A 21,074-nucleotide genomic window follows, 5' to 3' on the forward strand; every position below is an offset into this window, starting at 1 on the left:
CGAACACGTTGCTCAGGGCTGCCGTTGCTACACGTCTGCCTATGTACTGGGAGATTTTACTTTATATGGCACTTCGATGCGAACATTTCGGCCAGCTATTTATCACATGAGCTAGAAGTTCTGAAGTGACAATATTTTCTTCTTTTGGTGAGCAAACACATTAAAAGATAGATAATTTTATTTACTAAATGACGAGAACTAGGTAACTGGCACAGGCTAGGATACGCCGTTTTATTTAAAGGCTTGCTTGCTTTTAGCTGAGACTGGTATACATATAGACTCTCTACTGAAACGTCAGTAACGTTTATATTTGGTAGTTGAACGTAACTGAACCCCAATTTACATGTCCGAAGATTTGTTGTCACATGGAGCATGTTTCTGCACTTACGGAATCGGATATGAGGGAACAGCTTTGGAATGGTTACATTGTATAGATGTATCTTTTGTGTGATGCTTAACCCCACTCAAGTTGGGGTCAAACACCCATCCCCCAGCAATTTCACCTTATATCAGCCGAGCATCAGGCCCGGACAGTTTGTACCCATTGTGTTACCGATGGCTATGCCTGGCAGCACTGGTGGTCGAACCCCGCACCACCTGTATACGAGGCGGATAGCAGAGGTATCCACTTCTGTTGGGCGGAAGGCTTCTATTGGGTGGATGTCTGGTGGATGTCTGGTGGAGGTATATGCGTTGGAGGTGGGTGTGGATTCTGGAGGGTAAGACGTGTAGGCTAGTGTTCAGATGGCTCTTCTGGAAGGGGGAGGTTGGCAGGATGGGCGGAGAAGTGGATCGGTGATGGCGGTAGTAGGAGAGGGGAGGTGGGAGTGGAATCTCGGTTTGGCCCGAGGCTTCGCTTAGCAGACAGCTGATTCACGGGCGGGGTTAGGCTAGCACCGCTTTCGCAACTATAATGCTGTTCGGGTATTGCGGTTAAGAGCAGCCGATCTTGACGGCGCTACCCTGAACATCACCCTGGAATTGTCTCGCTTTCAGATCGTGCACTGGTCTCCGGTCTCTTCATAAGGCCTGCTCACAGTGCGCGCTCTCTTGAAGTTGCGTTTGCCCAGACCGCTTGGCCGCGGGTTATCAAGATTTGCGATTTGAAAGCAAGCCGGCCACCTCAAAAACTGCAACCATGAAACTCATACGAGAGCTACCACTCAAATCTCTGCTTTCGAGTTCATCGGAGTAAGGGCTGCATTACGTTTTATTTTATTTTTTTTTTTTTTCTTCTTCTTCTTCTTTTTTACGATCTCGTCTTTTGGCGTTGTTGCAGGTTCGAACGTGCGACTCTTTTTTTTTTTCCTTTTTTTTTCTTGGAAAATTTAAAGCGAAGGCCTCCTAGGTTTTTTTTTTTTTTGTTATTATTATTATTATTTTTTTTTTTTTTTTCTGTCGTCAAAGTCGCAAGCTGGGCAATGCGCCAAAAGGGTTCGACAGCTGTTTTGGGTTGTACAACGAACCACTTCTCCGGCATTCTTCAGCTGGCAAAGAGGACAGAGGGATACGTTAACGCAGTTGCAGACTGCAAGGGATCAACGCCTACAGCGTTTTTGTGTCTGCCTCGTTATGAACATCGAAGAACCCTTAGCCAGAAGTGAACGGGAAGTGCGAGGTATATTCCTTTCGGGACCTGGTAACTGTGTGGCTCCGCCTTTTAAATGCACCTCGTAGAACAACAGCACAGGAACACAAGCCTTAGTCGACCATGGCGGAGTAACCGTTCGTCGCCGGGACTAAACATTTCACTTTGTCCAATTTTACCCATTTTCGAGCTGTTACTGTAATACGACAGTCAAGGGGTATCCTCATTAATTCGTATGCGTGGTTATTATCGCTTTTAAGAGACAAAGAGCGCAAATTAGATCGAACAGACGTTCTTTGCCATTTTTCCGGTAAAAACGCAATTAACTCTGCTAATACCCGACTATCGATCGGAACGCTATCCATGCCAGCTGCGCTTCACCGTCTGCGGATCTTAGTGTCCTATCATGTTTAGCAAAGACGAAGGCGCGTCGCTATTCATTGCTCCAGAGGCGCGTGACTTGTGAGCCAGTGTACGTATATATGCGCGGAGCCCGTACACCAACCCACTTTCACAATGGCCAATTAAACGAGTCTCGCATTCGCAAACAACCCTCTTCGCCGCGCCTACATGGCCGATCACGTTCGTTCTGTCGAGCGGCCCAGGTAGGCGATAACGTAAACACACAGGTTTGAAGAGTCCACCCGCCCCAAGGCTGGTTCGTTTCGAGCGAGCCCTTTTTGTTTGCAGTCACGCTGCCGTGCGGTCAGTGTAATGGGAACCTCTCTAGAGTCGCTGTGAAAAACCCAATTGAAGTCGTTTTTTCTCCTTTATCTGTTGGACGCTTAGTGATTCTAAAATTAAGTTTATTACTATTACTCTCTCCCTCGGACGTCTCACTCCCTTGGATGCCTCACTGTCCCGTAACTTGTTCGTTCGCAGCTGTTTGTTGACGGCCTGTGTGCGTCCAAACGTATTGCAGGCGTCAAGGCTGCTTTTTCGGAATGTTGTGTTCGCTCGCACTGTTCATGTAGGCGAGAAATTCGATGCAGTAACTGGGAATGCCAGACGTTTACGTCACACTATTAGGGAGTCTTCTTATTGCATGTCAACGTCTTCGTAGTAGCAATAAAAAACGTTTGCAGCTACCTAGAGTCAATTAACGCGCAGCTCTGCTTGTAACCCGTCGCAATACCGACATGGCGTTCGTCGGCCGATTCCGAGGTAGCTGGATTTAATCCCGGACGCGGCGACTGCATGTCGTTAAAGGCGAGACTTAAACGAGGCCCGTGTGTTGCGCGATGGTAGTGTACATTAATTAACATCGTGTATAGTCGAACCTAATCTTGTCCCTTTTACCAAATCCTCTCTCGTCGTATCGGTCGTATCCTATGCGGAGCTTTTGGCGCATGAAACCGCACGTCGTTTGCGGAATCCGTACAAGTACGCACCCTTGCTGCATTTCTCTCTAGTCGTGGTCGCAGTAACACCTCTTGAAGGCCGGCTGTTTAGCTTAATATTTACCCGACACCAACGATATTTCCTCAATGCGCGAATTTAACCGGTGCTAGATGGCCGTTCTTATTGGGAAAGTATAAATTAAACCATTCCCACAAGGTGATATAAGATAGGGTAAACGGGAGAAGATGGAGAGATGGACTTCGAAGTATTTCCCGCTCAAACAGCTTTTAAGGCTTCTTGCAGGATTACCAAGATACTTTGTTGGGCGAGTTGGTATATGTCCATTATTAATTTAAACAGCGCGAACAAGAAGACACGGGACTAGATAAAAGGAAGCCACAGTACAAGCGCTTGTACTGTGGCTTCCTTTTATCTAGTCCTGTGTCTTCTTGTTCGCGCTGTTTAAATAACTAATTGATTCTTGCAGGATTACCAAGATAGTTTCTTAGGCGAGCTGGTATATATCCTGTGTCTTCTTGTTCGCGCTGTTTAAATTAAATAATTTATTCTTGCAGGATTACCAAGATACTTTCTTGGGCGAGCTGGTATATATCCATTATTAATTTAAACAGCGCGAACACGAAGACACAGGACTAGATAAAAGGAAGCCACAGTATAATTGATTCTTGCAAGATTTTGTTTTTAATTTTGTGTCGCTTTTTGGGCCGACATACGTGGCAGTAACCATGACATTACCGCAGGACAAGCACCAGGAGCAGTCGTAGTGGCGTGTTCGTTCCAGGCCTCTTGCCTTGTTTTCGTCTTTGGCAAGGGCGTGAACGGGATTCGCGAGCTCCTTCCTAGTATCTGCGGAAAGCCGGCAGAGATGTTGCCACAGTAGGTGCCTCGCAGCAGAGTGTTCTCGCTGGGTGCGCTAAATTGACATGCCCCCATGCCACACAGCCGTGAAGGGAGTCTTTGTGGCTGCCGCGTTTGAACACGGTTCTCACGCACACAAAAACCCCTCTTTCCCCCATTCTGTTTGTGCTCGCGGACGCTCGCGTGTGCATACCTCCGAGGCTTTATCTGTTTCGGAATGGTGTGTCGTGCTGAGTCGACTCGCCGCTCCCGCGTATCTGGGATTTCATAGCGGGATGAAGTGCGCGACGCACCCGGTCTCTTCGTTGCCTGTAATGCCATCATCTCGCTCAAGTCGCCACATAATCATAAAGGGGATTCAGACATCGTGCGTCGTCCCGCTGTGTGTTTGTTCTTTGGTCGCGGAATATCTACGCAGCTATGCTGAAGCAACGCTCTTTCGAGAGAGTAATTACATCATTTAACCTGTGCTGTGCAATATCAGAGCGCGTTAAAGATGCCCAGGTGGTCGAATTTGCTCCGGAGTCATCCACTACGGCACCTCTTTCCACTTTCCCCCGCCTTCCTCCCTTCCATGTCGTCGAAAAAACTGATTCTACACTTATTTATTTTTTTTTTCGCTCGTGCTGTGTGCCTTTCTTGTCCTCGTCTGTTCCTCGCTAAGCCTCCCATTAATCATGTCTTACCAACTAGCCCAGAACTCTACTTTGCTCAAGATTCTACAAGGGCTGTCCGATTAGGAGGCGGCGTTATCACGCCCAGATCTCCTGAGTAGTGCCTCGCCTGATAGTTTCTCCGGGGTCTGTGATGTCCTCTATTTCCTTTGAAGACGATGCACGAGAAAGGCGGCTGCTGGATGATGGACGACACGGTGGAAGCGCCCGCGCATGCCTTTGTTATAAACGCTTGTTTCTTGTCTCTCATGTGGTGCCGCATCACTTCCTCAAAATTAATGTTATCCAAATAACCCAACATTTTATCCTAGAATTGCACCAAGGTGCCCCACCAGCTTCAGTGATTCAGTGGCCATCGAGTTTGGCTGCGGAGTCCAAGGTCGCGATATCGAAGCTCGGCTGCGGCGACCGAGCGATATTTTGACGGGGGCGAAGTGTAAACGCGCCCGTTCGTTGTGCCATGCTAGTACTCGCCAAAAAGTCTGAAAAATATGTGCTGGTAAAAGTTAATTGTGGTACAATGATTTTAGGCATGAACGTGTCAGTGCTCTCTCTCTCTCTCTCTTTCTCTCTCTAAAAAAAATGTATATCTCCTCCGTGAAAAACCGCTTGAAATCGCTGCGCTGAAACCGCAACACTGTCGAATTTTTTTAGCGTAAAAAAGCTCGCAGAAAAATGCGTGGCAGCATGCAGTCGCACCATTTTTCGCGAGAGAAAAAAAAATGCGATTCCCTGCAAGGTGGTGGTGTCTTAATTGTTTTATCTTTGTCCAGTTGCACATATATATTTTTTTTTTCTTTTTTTTTCTTTTTTTTTTACTGGGGGGCGCATTCTTCGGAGGACAAGGGTCTAAATGCTGTACGACGTAGGCAGTAGTGGACGAGGTTATCTAGTCTTCCTTTTGTCTGGTTGCTATCTGAGATGGAGTGTCTGCTTCGATCAGCAAGCGTCAGCAGTGAGTCACCCAGTTGTTTTTTTCTCGTGGTGCTCGGCTTGTAACTGACTACGCGTCGTTGGGCTGTCAGTTGATGGACAAGGAACTAAGTTCAACAATCGAGGATTTTCTCACCTTAAATCCAACTTCGCAGGCTATTAATACACATGCTACAGTAAACGCAGAAAATTTCAATCCGCGGATGGCCGCCTTGATGAGCCTCAGAAAGGCATTTGGCGGTGACATTAAGGCGGGGACTTTTGGATTTGCATCAGAGCTTGTCGTACCGCGTATGCCTCTATTGGTTGGCACATTGATAGTGCGTAATTTTTCCGTCATTATTTAAGGAAAACAGCGCAAGAAAAAAGCTAGTATGCATAAGGGATGCTATCAAGTGAGGTTTACAGATAAATGTTTAGAAGACCACATGTCAAGTTGCTGTCCATAATGACGAAAAAAATTGGCAAAAGAAAAAACAAAACAAGCAAAGATCGAACACAGGACGCAGTTAACGGCCCATAAGAAAGCACATAAAAAAGCGATTGGCATATGAACCAATTATCCCGCAAGTACCATCCCGCTTAGTTTTCCATCATTGTCTCTATATGTCTAAAATCAGAACTTCGGCTTGAAGTGCTCTCGTGCAAGTTGTTTTTTGGCTGGATTTACCTGTAGGTGGTAAATGTACCGTTGTGTGTGTGTGTATATATTACGAAGTAGTTTCCGTTCGCTTCCGTTATTAAAAGTAGAAGGGAGTGTGTCTCTAAGAAGTGTCTACTCCCTTGAGCACCGGACGCGTTATTCGGAGGTCGTGGGTTCGGATCCCACCATCGGCACGTTGTTTTTTCTTCTACTTTGTGCCTAGTTATCTTTCCCCTAAACAGATTACATTACTAATTTTTGTGATTATACAAGTAAACATTAAAAAAAAGGACAAAGTACCATTCCCAACGCTTTCCTTGGCCTCGCCGACTGTTGGCTTCTTTCCTTCATTATATATATATATATATATATATATATATATATATATATATATATATATATATATATATATATATATATTCGTAAGCAACCAAGTTGCATGGCTCTCTTCACTTGCATAGAAAAAATTCCTTGCGGCTCCCCCCAACGATTAAAGGGCTTTACAAATAAGGACAAGGGTTTTCTGATCACCTTACAGAACTTTACAGCTGGACAAGTGGGCAAGTGTTGCTCTATAGGACGCGACCCAATGTAATTTGCTGTACTGAAGAGCGGGAGGGGAGGTTACAGAGAGAGGGGGGAGCGCGTCTGAGGTTTAACAGCTAATCGGTTCTCCCCTACGATACTTCGCAATTTGAGGTTTACCTCCACTCAGCCGCGCGGTCGAAAACCGAATTTGTGGCCGTAACACTTTTGACCGAGCCTGAACGTCATGTCATCAGGCGTTATAGCAGGGGTCGTATCCAAACGCACAGCCGCGCCGCACTGCAAGCAGGGAAGACGAACAGCAGCGCGGATATCTTTTGTCTTTGGCGTCCTTTTCCGCGCCTGTCTGGTGTGGGCAACGTGGTCTTTTTATAATCGGCTCCTGGACAGGGCTCGCGCACGGCAGTCGTCGCGAGGCGCGTGCAACGCGTAAAGAAGACACCGACGCGTGCTCTTGAACCTCTCCCCCATTTCCGCCCTTCCTCCCAACGGTGCCGGGTCCTGCTGTACCACAGACGGTCTGCGGTGTGGAGGCTATAATTGGGCGGTCTTCGCCCTCTTTGGACCGGGCATGCGTAGCGGCGTGGACCGGCGCGTCTGTCGTGGGCGGCGGTCCTTTCCGAATGCGCCACATGGCTCCCCCCCCCCCCCCTCCCTCCTTGGTCGGCTCTAGCTGGTAGAGTAGCTTGATGCAGCACTTGACGTTAGTGCACTGGCGCTCACTGCACCACTCGCTTTGTCACGCCGTCCGTGGGTCCCGGATGAACGCTACCCGTCTCTTTCGCTGGTGTAAACCGTGCCTTGCTACTGTGGAAAGGCTCTGCTGCGTCGAAGGGCTATGTCTATATGACCTCCGAACTGAAACAGAAAAGGCGACTTTGCTAAGAACGCCCAGGACACTGTGGTTGAAGCGTGTCCTCCCTGTCCCTTGTTCTTGTGTCGGTTGGGACATTGCCATTTAAAACGAGAAGGACAAATAATAATAATAATAAACGCATATTCGTTTCATCTGGTTCCGTTCTTTTGTGTGGTAGCTAGATCAGTACAACGAGCCAAGGGAGATGTTAAAGGACGAGAGGTAAAAGAACGTTAGGGAAGGACACTGGTCAACTCATAGGACACGGGGACGTAGCGCCACGCCCCACTTCGGTTTACATCAGAAGTGCGGCTCGGGATTGTTGATGAACTGACATGGTATTTCTTGGCGCGTAAAAAATATAGTAGGTTGGTGTGTCTATGGCACAGGCTTTTGGCGAGTATGGGCACTCGTCGAAAGCCTGACCGTTGTCGCATCCCCCGTTTGGTGAGCCGTCAGGAGACACCGCATGCTTGGGAGCGTGCTTGAACTTGCGAGTGTAGCTTCAGGCGGGGCAGTAAAAGTGGCGAACGTGTGAGCAAAGTTGGGCATTAGTTTTTACTTGCGTGGATTTGCGCATTTCTTGCGTGCCAAGACTAAGGAGGGGTGAGTACAGGCTGCAGTCATAAGTGGAGGAGACGCGACTGACTAGACAATTTGTCCCTGAATTTTTCACCCTATATTTCTTCTCCGAGCGTCACGCTTAATTCCTTATGGCGTAGCTCAGCGCTTGAGGGGACAGAACTCAACCCTGCCCAGAACTCTATATCGTTTAGAAGTCTACCCGTTTAGAAGCCTACCCCGTTTAGAAGCCTACTCCGTTTAGAAGCCTACTCCGTTTAGAAGCCTACTCCGTTTAGAAGCCTACTCCGTTTAGAAGCCTACTCCGTTTAGAAGCCTACTCCGTTTAGAAGCCTACCCCGTTTAGAAGCCTACCCCGTTTAGAAGCCTACCCCGTTTAGAAGCCTACCCCGTTTAGAAGCCTACCCCGTTTAGAAGCCTACCCCGTTTAGAGCTTTACCCCGTTTAGAGATCTACCCAGTTTAGAGATCTACCCAGTTTAGAGATCTACCCCGTTTAGAGCTTTACCCTGTTCAGAAATATACCCTGCCCAGAACTCTACCCGGCTCAGAAATTTACACCATCCAACACTACCTCATCCGACAAGGTTAGTTCACAACACTTAAGGAAGTAAGACTTGCTGGCTTGATTGCACGTCTTAGAGCTACGGAGGGCGAGGCCAATGTTCATTTGCCAACTCTGGTTAATCTGCCGAGCTGTTATCCAACTCGGACCTCCAGCGACAAAATTTAGGGTGAGGCGGCTAATGTGGCGTTTCGGAAACAGCGGTGGGAGCGGACAGTGAGCTTTGAGACGGAAAGGGAAAAAAAAAAAAAACCCTCCCTCGACTAGCATATGCGGGTGGGCCGTCGGGAGCTCACTCATGACTACAGCGGAAGCCCCGTCGATTCGGCTGGCTAGCTTCGCTTCGGGCGGGGTGACGTAATAGGCGCGCACGGGGCGGCGCGGAATGGGCGATATGGGTGTGACGTCACACCATACATTGACTTCCCCTGCAGCAGCGGGTGCCTTCCTGTTTGTTTCCCCTTTGTCTTCGAATCAGCTGAGAACAGCCTTGCTGGGGCCACTGCTGTTGTCCGCCTCTTTGTTGCCTTGTTCAGCGAATTAAACGTACGGAGGGGTGCTATAGTTGAGTGGGCGCATGTTTGCGGTTGCAATTTTGCTGTATGAAGTGCGTTTCATGTAGACGGCGCTGTGGTGAGGCAGAACTGAAAATAACTGAAAATTTAAGCCATAGCGGAGATGCTCTTCCAAAAAGAATATGTATCGCCGTTAACGGCCGTGCGAGCAAGGTGGCATATGTATATTTGCCACGTAAGAGCAGCTCATTTACTCCCATCTTTTGGAGCTTCGCCAAGGCATGTTCGAAACTCCTTAAGCTTAATCGGCCAAAACTATACTTTTGAGATTGTCCCACAGCCTGCATAATGCTGGCACAATCCTGGCCGCGATGGCCCCTTTTCGATGAAGGCTAAAAGCAAGGTGCCCGTGTGGTGCGCGATGTCAGTGCACTTAAAGGACACCAGGTTGTCGAAATTTCCAGAGTCCTCCACTAATGCGTCTTTTATAGCCTTAGTCGCTTTGGGAAGTTAAACCCCAGTAACCAAACGAACCGATAATGTCGGCACATTAATTTCGTTAGAAACGGGCCGTTCGTGTCATGACAAGACGACGGGTTGAAGTGTTATTTCAGTCATAACACAGTGTCACTTCAGGGCGTTGACAGAAACAGCTCCCCACTCCCTGCTACCGTATGTTGGTTCTCCAGCACTTCGCAACAGATCGGCAGTACGCTGGCAATGCAGAACTGGAACGCGGCCAATACTGAGCTTGTTTCAATCGACTTTAGCGTGCATGCTCGCGTGTTATCTATCCGCCGACCTCTTTCCTTGCCGAACATTCGAGGTGTGTATGTAGAGTATATAGGACCGAGAAGTGTGTTATGATGATTGAAAAATTGCAATGAGCAGCGTCTTTATGAGCAGATTGCAAATGTGTAGCCTAATATGGCATAGCCTAGCATATTACTTACGTCGCTTTGGTGTCATCATATTTGAATCTCCCGTGGCGCTGCTAAATAACATCCACGAAAACGGCACCGAGCTTCTGATACGTATTTATTTGACCGCTACTTTTTTTTTTTTTGTATTAAGTACTGTGGATTAAAGAAGCACGTAAGGCACCGATCTTCTGAGACGTATTTATTAGACCGCTGCCTTTTTTTTTTTTTTTTTTTTTTGTAGTAAGTACTGTGGATTAAAGAAGCACGTAGGTAACCGCTACAGTAAGCATGCGCGCTTTGTAAGCCCGGTATTAAAATTGCTAATATATATATTTTTTTAAATTCCGCTTCAGTGCCGCGAACCTTCGGCTGAGAGTATGGCGCAGGGAAGCCGAAGGTGCAGTATGGTTGGTTTTTACCGGCGCAAACGGGATTTCTCTCCTTATCTGCCACTGATGCCGTTGGATCGTCCGAACGAGGTCTCGCCGCGATTAATGAATGTGCTGTCTGGCTGTAAGTCGGGGCTTACGCGCCGTCGGAGCTGTTCCATTGATCGCTGACGCCTTAATTATATTCAGATCTTTTTTCTTCCCCCCCCCCCCCCCCCCCCTATCGGAGGGTTTCTTTCTATCGGAGGCTTAGACAAGCTGCACGATTCGCGCCACAGTCCGTCAATGGACCACCTACGTCGCTTCCTCCCATGGTCTCAGCACAGAATTGGCGGACGTTGCACACTTGTAGCCCAACAGCGTCGTTATTGTCACCAACCATATTGCGTCCGCTGTAATGCAAAGGTTGATCTCCAGTCAACGGCACTCCTTCGTCAGTCACTAAGCATATACCCCAGTTGAAAGAATTGGGTCAAAGCAATTGCAAGGAAAAAAAAAAAGGTCAAAACAGCGTAGCAAAATGCAGGTGTCGCGTTTTGATTAAAAATATATCTAAATTTTCTAGCAAACATGCAAAAGAAAGATATCCAGTAATAACATAAAAGCGAATTAGTTAGAGAAAGCAAACGTATAAATGTATGCCAGCTCTAACATTTCGTTTTTTTTTTTTTTTTTCGGTTTTAAAGATTACAGATTACAGAACCACGTACGGGACCACACCCTGCATTCGGTGGGAGCGATGCAAGTGGTGGTGGTGGTGAAAACTTTTTTGGAAGAAGTTTGAAGATAACCTCGTGCTTAGGTGAAAATTTGTAACATTTCGCATTCTAGAATGCATTCCAAGGACAGCATAGTCGTGGGCTTGAGTTTGAATTCAACCTTCTGACTTTCTTCATAGAACTGCAGTGCTGATATGTTTGGGTGCTCCACGTACATGGCAAAGACCGCTGTGAAGGAGTACAGAACCTGGGACCTAGCAGCGCTCGGCGGCAGCTGATGCACAGTCTTTGGACGTGCGACGTTTCTTGCTCGTAAACAATTAACAATCCGTCACGAGGTGATACAATGTTAACAGTCGGATCATAATTCACATTCTAGTGGCAAACGTTGCACCGGTGCAGTCTGAAGATCGTTACTCCGAGAACTGTGGCTTCCCCCATAAGGGTCGATTGCAGCGCAGAGGTTGTCGCTTACGCCAGCGACTCGTAAAGTTCGCATTTTTGGGGCATGCAGTGTCTTCTTATCCGCATTGTCTGTAGTGACCGGTGATTGTGTGACGTTGAGGTCGCAAAAATTCCGATTTAATGTTTTTGATATTACGTCGAAAGAATGGGCCAGGTATAAAGCTAGCAGAAAAAAAAAAGGGGGGGGGGGGGGGGGGGGGGCAAAGAGTCAAATACCTCGTGATAATGACCCCATACCTGCTGCGTTGTCTCTATTGTTGGTGGTTTGTTTTTCACCCCTCCACCCACTGCATACTTCTCTGGTTTAAGGCGAGAGGGAAAGGGTGATGATGACTTCACGCCATTTCCCCCCGTCCCATTGGCTCGGCGGCGTCCCCTTTCTCTCTCTCACCCCCGGCAGCGCCTCCCGAGTCTTAAAACGGGGGTCGGCGCGGGACCGTTCGTCAGTCCCACGCAGTGCTCGCATCTGTGTTCGCGTTTGTGCACTTCCTCTGGGGCCTACTGCGGCGACTGCCAATCCGTTGTTCGTTGAACTCGTCGACGTCTTTGAGGCCATAAGCATCGCCGCTTAAGCTTCGCTTAACTTTTCTTTGTGAACTGCGCGCAGACTTCGTCGCTCGGCAAGACAATGGTGCGTACTCTTTAACGTTTTCTTTTGTTTATTTCCTGCTTCACTGATAGCTTAATTAGTGGAGGTGTTTATCGTAATGGCCACGGTTTGTGGAGCGCTTTATACGTGTGTGGCACTGGGTTTCTGTAGCTATAATGGTTCTTTTTTTATATGTCGCTTGCTTTATACTTTCAGGCGCGATCCTTACCAGCGAAACGCTGCCTTTCAACCCTCACGGTGTTTTTTTTTTTTTTTGTTTGTTTGTTTATTGCCTCAAGGCATAATAGAATATGTAAAAACAAAAAAAATTTAAGGGGGTAATTATTGTAAGAAAAAAGGTTGGCTGTTCCAATACTGCAATTCACTTTCTATAATTCGTATCAGCTCGACACGTTCTCTGGGTCAAGGCGGTTCCTTACGGTAGCAGTTATATATATATATATATATATATATATATATATATATATATATATATATATATATATATATATATATATATATATATATATATATATATATAATTACTCGATTTTTAGTGTTCTTTGCTGGTGGTATTGGTCAACTGCCACGCCCACTCCATATCTACACAAAGCTTTTCAGTGTGCCAGGCAATCGACCTCGTCCCTTCCCCCTCCACGTCTCCATCGCTTTACTTTTTTTTTATTATTATTATTATTCGAACCCATTCCTCGGTCTACTCTTTCGCCTAAATGTTTCGCCCTGGGCTTAACGCGTCACTCGCTGGTATTGACGACGCGGGTCATTCACTACTGTTATACTTCCGTCATTGGCTGTATGATTTGTACACGTTTCCTTGCGCCGCTCTGTCAACGGATTGCATTGCAACGCGTCGTGCCAGATAGTCGCTATCTGCACTGGTTGTGTGCCCGCTATCGTTCGTTTCTCGGTGACGCCTTATGAACTTGCGTAGCTACCTTTCAAGTGCACTGCTCCGAGTATCTTTTGGGAGCCTCGCAGGTTAATTCAACACAGGCGCTATGGGCTCAATCTTGTGAGTGATTAGCTTGTCCTGATGATAGTAACAACAGCGCATGCCGGCCGATATACCACTGGAATACCTAACCATGATACTCCCAAAGCTCGGGTATCGTCCGTGACGCTTGCATGAACACTGTCAAAGGCTTGCTCGGATTTTGTTAGCGGCTTTCTCGGTACCAGTGCTTATTTTTTTTTTCAGCTGTTTGCTCTTGCAAGTGTAGCATCATTTGTACTTTTTTCGAAAACTGTTGCGCAAATAGCAAATTGTCATCGCTGCCTCAAGCCACATTCCTGCTCGTTCGTCGTCGCACGTCCCAATCGTTCCAGCGCTAGCATCACTCGTGTAGTAGACGTCACAGTTCAGCGCTGACATTCGACGACTGTCATCTCTTTACTTTTTTTTTTTTTTTTGCGGCCTTGACCGCCTCATAGAGGCCACACAGATGCAGCTCTTGAAAAGTTGTCAACAAACGCTTTTTAAACACACCGGGCGACACGACACATCCGGCGGCGCTCCACGCTTCGTCGCCGCATGTCACTCGCCGGCGAAGTCGACGTGACAAGCGACATCGCTTTGTGTCGAGTTGAGGGAGAGATGCTTGCCTAGTACAATTCACACAGACGCGTTGGGTGAAAGGGCTCGTTTTCGAAGCTGGGCCGACATGCTTTCTCTCCACCGCTCGATTGATGCCGTCCCCGTGGGGCGCTAAGTTTTTCTTCCAGTGGGTCTCATGCCAGCGCTGGAACGTCTTCAGTTTCGGTGACGAGCGCGCCCTAGGCACGGTGTAGTGCAGTTTTTACGGCATCTGCCCTCTTTGCCATACCCGCTGAGACGACCGTACCCTTACAACTGTAGTTTCTGTTCTGCCCCTGTTTGGTCGTATTCCCCGGGCACCCCACCGCTCAAGATGCTAAGCACGTTTCGCTTTGGTACTGCGATCAATCTCCATAATCGGATGGCTCCGAATATAAAGCCTCAGTGTTTTCCTTATGAAAAGCGTTTTTTTTTTTTTTTTTTCTTATTCTATTCATGCTTGAATAGGGAGAGTTGATCTATTTAACATAGCTTCCACGACGGATGCGGTAGTTCAAGTTCTGTCATGTCTGTATTACCCCCTCCTTCCAGACTCTGCAGTCCTGTAATGACAGGCACGCTACTGCAGTGAGACAAGCTTCCGACACAGCAAACACCACCCGCTGCGTGCGAGAAGTCACGCCAGCGTTGTCATCGTCCTGTGCTTCTAACGGCTGATTTGTGCAGACATTCTCTTGCCCCCCATTTCAAACCGAGGGCATGGCGCGAGAGAACTGAAGTTTCCCACTTCATGGCCAAATCAGCGCCGGTCGCAGACCTTCCTCCCCTCCTCGCTTCTATTCTGCTTCCGTCCCTGCAAAGGAAACAACGCTTACAGCCTGGCGTTGTTTGCATGCCTATTTATAAGCGCCGCCAGCACGAAGGGCACCAACAGCGGCATGCCATTGCACCGTGTCTCCGCAGCTGTCTAGAGGCACCGTTATCTTGCATTTCTACCAGTCAGTGTTCCGCCGCCAGGAAGTCGGGCACCCCTCCTTGGGAGACATCGTTCTGTACCTCCCTTTTCTTTCGGTTCGAGGGGGTCGCGTGCTGTGATACATGGCGGATGTGGGCGGTGGCAGTGAGCAGATTTGACTCACCGCCCTCAGCTCACTGCCTGGCATACCGCGTTCAGAGGACATTGCATTTCAGGACGCTGACGTCCACTTTTGCATCTAACCTGCAGGGATTTTGTCTTGTCATAGAGGGCAGTGCGTATCCATTGCACTTCTCCTCGCTCACTGCATCCTGATGGTTCACACCGAAGATCTTGAGTCGTTCAACCCAGAATTGGCGTTTACCGGTCGCTTTTTTATTCGTTGCTTTCTGGCGCATTGGTCGACGTGTTGACCACTCGTAGCCACGTTAAAGCACCCCCTGGACACGACGCAAACAATCAGTTGGCTTTCCACCGGTTCAGATTTCCTCATCTTTCGCTCTGTCCCGGCTGCGCGTCCATTGACGTATCTTTAAATATGTATGCCGGCTGCGCATACTGAACGCAATGTCTCTATTCTAAGTGCATCTCTCATTGAATCACTTTTCCTGAGAGCGTTTTTTGCGTTTATTCCAGTTTAGCATCTGCACTTCAGTTGTTGCGCCCCTGCTTTAACCATGTGCTCGATCTCTCCTGCAAGCCGACAGCGCCGCTGGGTGTCGTGGTGTCGACATCAGTCTCACGTGCTGTTTGTCCCATTCTCGGACATGTTGTCGAACCTGCAACTGCGCACCACTGACGTAAACACATCGCACACCACGAGGTCGCTTTTGTTGTTTGTAAGGCACAACGAAGTTCTACGGTACCGGCCGTCCATGTCCTCTATAAGCGCTTAGCCGCTCAAGCTAATGTCAACAGCCTCTTCAAATCATTGGCTGCATCAACCCTAGCTCTGCTGTACCGTAAAAGGTCGCGACGTTTCTGCCGCTGTCCCCCTTCCCGCTCTCCGTCCGATTCCCGGGAAATCCGGCCGCGTCTCCTCGTTCTTATTATGCGCCCAGACTGCGGGCAGGAAGGCGAAATAAAGTCGCGCATGCGACTCGTTATACGCGCCGATGACATGTCCTCCTCTGACCCCCCTTCCCTTGCCGTCCGTGCTTCGTTTCGTCCCGAAATAGACCTCGCCCGGCGCCTTGACCCCGAGCCCTTGACAGAGCTGGTGCACTCATCTCGTGCAGACGCACTAGTCAGAAGAAAAACTTTGCGGGCGTCGTCTTTCGGGGACGACGTTTCGGCGGAGCGAGGGGGGTGGCGGCTGGTCTGCGTCGTCTCCCGCTCCGGGGTGCTCCGCCGTCGCTCCCCAAGTCTGCGCCCCTCGAAGCGGTTTATTCTAGGCGGGTCCGCCTGCCAGGCTGCCGTGCATTCTCCGGGCTACTGCTTCGTAGTTTCCCGATTTCGAGCAGTTCTGTACGCTTCGAACTCTTATGCAGTCCGACTTGCGAGTTTGACAACGTTCATCTGGTCGTTAGGACAATCTTGCGTCTGGTCACCGTGCGTTGCTTTATCACCTTCGCCTGGAATAGCACGCATGTTGCCACTGCACGTACTCGCACAACAGTAGTCCGTCTCCCTTATGAAACGCGACATTTCCCCCTGGTTTGTCCCACCATTTTCAGTATGCGCAGTATATACGGCTGTTCCGAGCTATCGTTGTGCTGGTGTAATGATATGGAGTCATGGTTACCCTCTACGCGTTAAGCTCGCGTTCCCTGAATGCGTCATAAGATGTACAGCCCGCTGTGACGCCGGGAAGACCGTTGATAATCGCTTCGCCATGTCGCATCCGCTTTGCCTGTGCTTTATTACCGCTCTTTTGCTTCTCGTGGCATGTCTTGACACGCTGCATTAACTGTTCAGTCGTCATGCTATCAATGTCTTGGCAACACTGGCGCCAGATCCTTACTTTAACGCGCCGTCGTTAGATATCCCATCCAAAGCTCCTCAGAAATAACGCTTAAGTATCCCGGTGTGCACAGTCAAGGCGTTCATCTGCGCTATGTATAACTCGCTGCTTACGCCCAACTTCCCGGACTCTTGGGACAGCAAGCTGGCATCTCTGCCAGCTGCTATTTAGGTCCGTCCGTCAACATGATCGTTGCGTAACGTGTTACGTATGCGCTTCCCTCGTTCGCTTAACGCTGCTCTGCATTTCAGGCAAACGCTCCATTCCCGTAAAGCTTGGGGTAAGCTACTGCAATCCCGTAGCTGTCATACGCACTTCGCAGCCTACGCGCCCTGCCATGGAATCTCGTCGGCTCTGCATACATATATATTTTTTTTTTCTCGTCGTGGAACTCCAGTGCCTTCTTTCCTATCCAGATTCCAATAGCTAGCGGTAACTTCACCGTGACGTGCAGAGGTGTGCGGTGTTGACTTCTCATTACGGCCGTTCCAGTTCGCTCGGGCGCGCCTTGCTGACCTAGTATTGAGCAACGTTAGTATTGAGCGCGTCGTTCGGGCTCCATTGCTCTATCAATGCTCTTGCGCTCCTCACGTTTCGATATGCCTTCATGCGCTGCCATTCCCGAATGCGTGTGCTGCCAAGTCCCCTTGAGTTTCGGCTGCAGTCCGTGTTGTATAGCACGTCGGTCGCAGTCTGAATTGTGGACCACGCACGCGTCAATGTAATCCCGGTCTTGCCTCCTCCGTGGAGGCCGCTTTCGTTAGTGTCCAATTCTGCACGACCTCGTACTGTCCCAGTGCGCGCTCGGATGACTCATCTTTGGTACATCTTCATTATAGTTCGGCAAATACAAAACTGAGCGCAGACGGGATGAGAAAAGACACGAACATGCGCAGTTTTGAATTTGCTTAATCTGGAACCGACTAACCCATCTTCATGTCTTACTTCATCACATTGGTTCATTGGTTGTCATTGGATCAAATATGATTATAACCGTTCGCAGATATTGTCCTAAGTAAACAGATTACAGTCGACATTCTTTGCGCATAGTGTGCACGCAGTTCAGTGTAAAGTCGATCCTTACTACCAAAGTTACAAGGCGCAGTTTCTGATAAACGTGGCGCTGGTTCTGCCCGTTCTCTACAACCCCTCCCCCGCCCTGTTTCCCCTCCCCATTATGTGTCCGTCTATTGTCCACAACTTTATGCCGTACGCACGCGTACGTGTCTCAGCATAGCACTTGATACTTAATCTGGCACCTGTGCGATGGGACCCGCAGCAACACATGACCCAGGTATTGCGTTATATACTTCCGCGATTAAGAAACCCCACCCTCCTGCTCTAGAACCGTATGTTCCCAACTCGAAACAACAGGCACCGCATGACTCTCTGCCATGCCCGCCAACGCTTCGTCGCCGCAACGCCTCACACTGCCCCTGTCTCCCTCTCCTCCCCCCGCGCCCACAGCTGACATGCCTTTGGGCGCCCACCTCTTCGTCGGAGTACGGCAGGGGCTCGCCGGGGCTTCCTGTGACGTCATCGCCTGCGTTCTGGCGCCGCGCCCGACACTCCGGTATGCGCGCGTCGCCTACCGCCGCTCCGGCGATGGCAGAGGTGTTTCCAGCTCCCCCCACCCCCTCCTCCCCGTTTCACCTTCCTCGTGCGTCGTCGTAAACATTTTCGACAGACGCCGGTGCGCACCACTTCCAGGCGCGACGCAGCTCGTGACCGTGTTTCTTCGCGCACGTGGCTTTTTGCCCACGCGCGCTTCTCCATACGGGACCTGCCTCCTCTCCCCTCGTGTCCGCTAATCTGCCTTGTTTTCTTGCTTGTCGCAACGTCGTCAACCCACCGCAGTTTACTTTCTTTTCTTGCGCAGGTCGTATTGCGCCGCCGAACGTGCCGGGAGCAAACCCGCCCGAGGCCGGTTTGCTTTAAATTTGGAGCCGCGGTCAGCTGATCCAGTCGGCCTCGCTATGTTGGTGGTGAAATGTCATTGTCCTTCCGAGCTGAAGAGGGACCTAAATAAAGAGCTGGCGCTGCTGCATGGCGCCTGTTGTCCTCGCATTATCTACGCGCTGACGCCGTGTCGATCGCTTCGCGGTAAATTTAGGAACGCCATCGTACACTGTTTAACTCGCGGAATTAACTTGGCCTTGATTCTACTCCTTGCTGTCTTCGCAGCTTGACAGCTCTTCGCCTGAATCTTGTTTATTTTATTTTTTTTTATCTTTGTTGCGCTGTCACTACCTTGTTGCCTTGGAACAGGTGTACACCAGCGGTCATATTTCTTTCGCGCGCATTTCTGTGCGTCTACTGTCGGCGTTCCCACGTTTCAGACGCTACAGCACTCCTTTTGTTGCACAGTCTCCAAAGTGCACTTGGAGTTACTTCAGATTGGCAATCGTATGGGCTGCTGGTGCTTTTTTTTTTGCTTTCCTTAAGGTTTCCGTGCTCCAGTAGCGAGCACGGTCTTTCCACCTAGTACGCGTAAAACTGCAAGCTTGGGGAAAATATAGTCTCATCCATCACTCAACATCCAGCCGCCGCGTGGTGGCTTCTCACAAGATAATAAACCCCGAACTTTGACTTGTCCATCTCAACATGATCGGCCTCTTGATGTGCTCAAGTTCGATCCTTATTGTCGTTGGCATCTCCCTCAATGTGTATATTGGAGAATGTCTGCGAAGAGCCCTATTTTTCGTACATACGCATGCTGGTCACATTAAGGTCACATTGATATGCAGCGCCCTCTCGCGATACTTTCTGGCTCAAAACATCATGAGCATCCCAGGGGGGTTAGCTGGGCCGTTCAAAGCATAAAAAAAAAGTGGAGGGGGGGGGGGGGGGGGAGCTGGACCTTCACCCACGGTTGTTCCTGTCGGTCCAGTTGATACTGAGGAACTTCGCTGGAGATTCTCTAGTGTTCGAATCACATGGCTCAAGTTAGTTGTAGCGTGCGGTCACTTCTCAGGGAGTGCTCGTTGACTTGAATGTGGAGCATTGCCAATGGCCACACACATGTTTATAATAGGATCTCGTCCTCCTCTCTCCTGCTTTGGTAAAGCTACATGCTGGAGAACAAAATGGCACATTTATGTGCTACGTGTATTCCCTTCTTGTTATATTAAAGGTTGGCTGGTGTACACGATGTCTTGTTTCGCGTGGGTGTAAGACGTAATATAGACAGAACATCGGCGTGGGGTCTAAGCGTGGCAAGGTCTAGTTTCTGCAGTTATTAGAAGGTGCCCTCCAACTTTAAACGGGTCAAGGCTATGTCATTAATCTTTCACCATTCTGTTTCTTCCTCGCAGGAAACCGAAGTGCCTCAAGTTGAGAAGCCCGCAGAGAAGGTGGAGGCCGTCACTAAGGAGGTTATCTCAAACGGCACTGCCGAGGTTAAGGAAGAGAAGGTCGCCGAAGCCAAGCCAGCCGTGCCCAACGGCACCGCGGAGCCCGTAGCTGAAAAACCGGCTGAGGTAGCGCCCGCGGCCAAACCAGGGGAACCTTCCCCTGCCCCGGAGAAGCCCGTGGAGGAGGCCAAGCCCGCGGCCGAGGAACCTGCCAAGCCCGCTGAGGAGCCTAAGCCCGCTGAGGAACCTAAGCCCGCTGAGGAACCTAAGCCCGCTGAGGAACCTAAGCCCGCTGAGGAACCTAAGCCCGCTGAGGAGCCTAAGCCCGCGGAGGAACCTAAGCCCGCTGAGGAGCCTAAACCCGTGGAGGAGCCCAAGCCTTCAGAGGAGGCTACGCAGCCAGAACCAGAGCCTGCTCCGGCCAAGGCTGAGATGCCTCAGGAAGAAGCAAAGCCGACCGAGGAAGCGAAGCCAGCCGAAGTCCACGAGCCCGAACCTGCCGCCCCAGCCAAGGAAGAGCCCACTCCCGCTGAACCGACTCCCGCGGCACCAGCCGAGCAGCCTGCGGAACCAGCCGCCACTCCTGTGGAGTCTCCCCTTCAGGACTCCGGTTACCTCGAGCCCCAGCCAACGGAGGTCGTCCTCGAGGAGGCCCTAAAGGCTGCCGAGCAGCAGGCGACACCAGCCGCCGAAGAGAGCAAACCGGCTGAAGAGCCCAAGGCCGAAGAGCCAAAGCCCGCACAATCCGACGAACTGTCGCTTCCGCCAGTCACGGAACAGCCCGCCGCCGAAGAGACACCCACTGCTCCCGCGACGGACGCGGTCGCCGCCGAGTCTCCGTCGGCTGAAGCCCTCGAGTCCAAGCCTGGGGACAAGGTGCCCGAGGCTGCTGAGCCGGCACCAGCTGAACCCACGGCAGCCGCTGAGCCCGTTGTCCAGACAAGCCCGGCCGAGTCTAGGCCCGAGGGAAATGCTGTAAGCACTCTGGGTTGCCCTCTTCCTGCGTAGACAGGTGTTAGAG

General features: G+C 49.9%; 1 protein-coding gene across 2 annotated transcripts in view; it reads left to right on the forward strand.

Moving 5' to 3' along the window:
* Positions 1-21,074, forward strand: part of LOC146172857 (uncharacterized) — a 100,619-nt gene that overhangs the window by 77,100 nt on the left and 2,445 nt on the right. The window contains exons 1-2 of one of the 2 annotated variants that reach the window (XM_084584098.1): positions 12,056-12,248; positions 20,015-21,028. In XM_084584098.1, the coding sequence (XP_084440224.1) occupies positions 12,246-12,248; positions 20,015-21,028 (1,017 nt within the window). In that variant the 5' untranslated portion in view covers positions 12,056-12,245. Of the gene's footprint in view, positions 1-12,055; positions 12,249-20,014; positions 21,029-21,074 lie in introns of those variants that run through there. The other variant, XM_084584097.1, reaches the window with a different exon arrangement.

Source organism: Amblyomma maculatum, chromosome 11 (genome assembly GCF_055883805.1).
Source record: "Amblyomma maculatum isolate TAMU_Amacu chromosome 11, ASM5588380v1, whole genome shotgun sequence".
NCBI classification, from domain to species: domain Eukaryota; kingdom Metazoa; phylum Arthropoda; class Arachnida; order Ixodida; family Ixodidae; genus Amblyomma; species Amblyomma maculatum.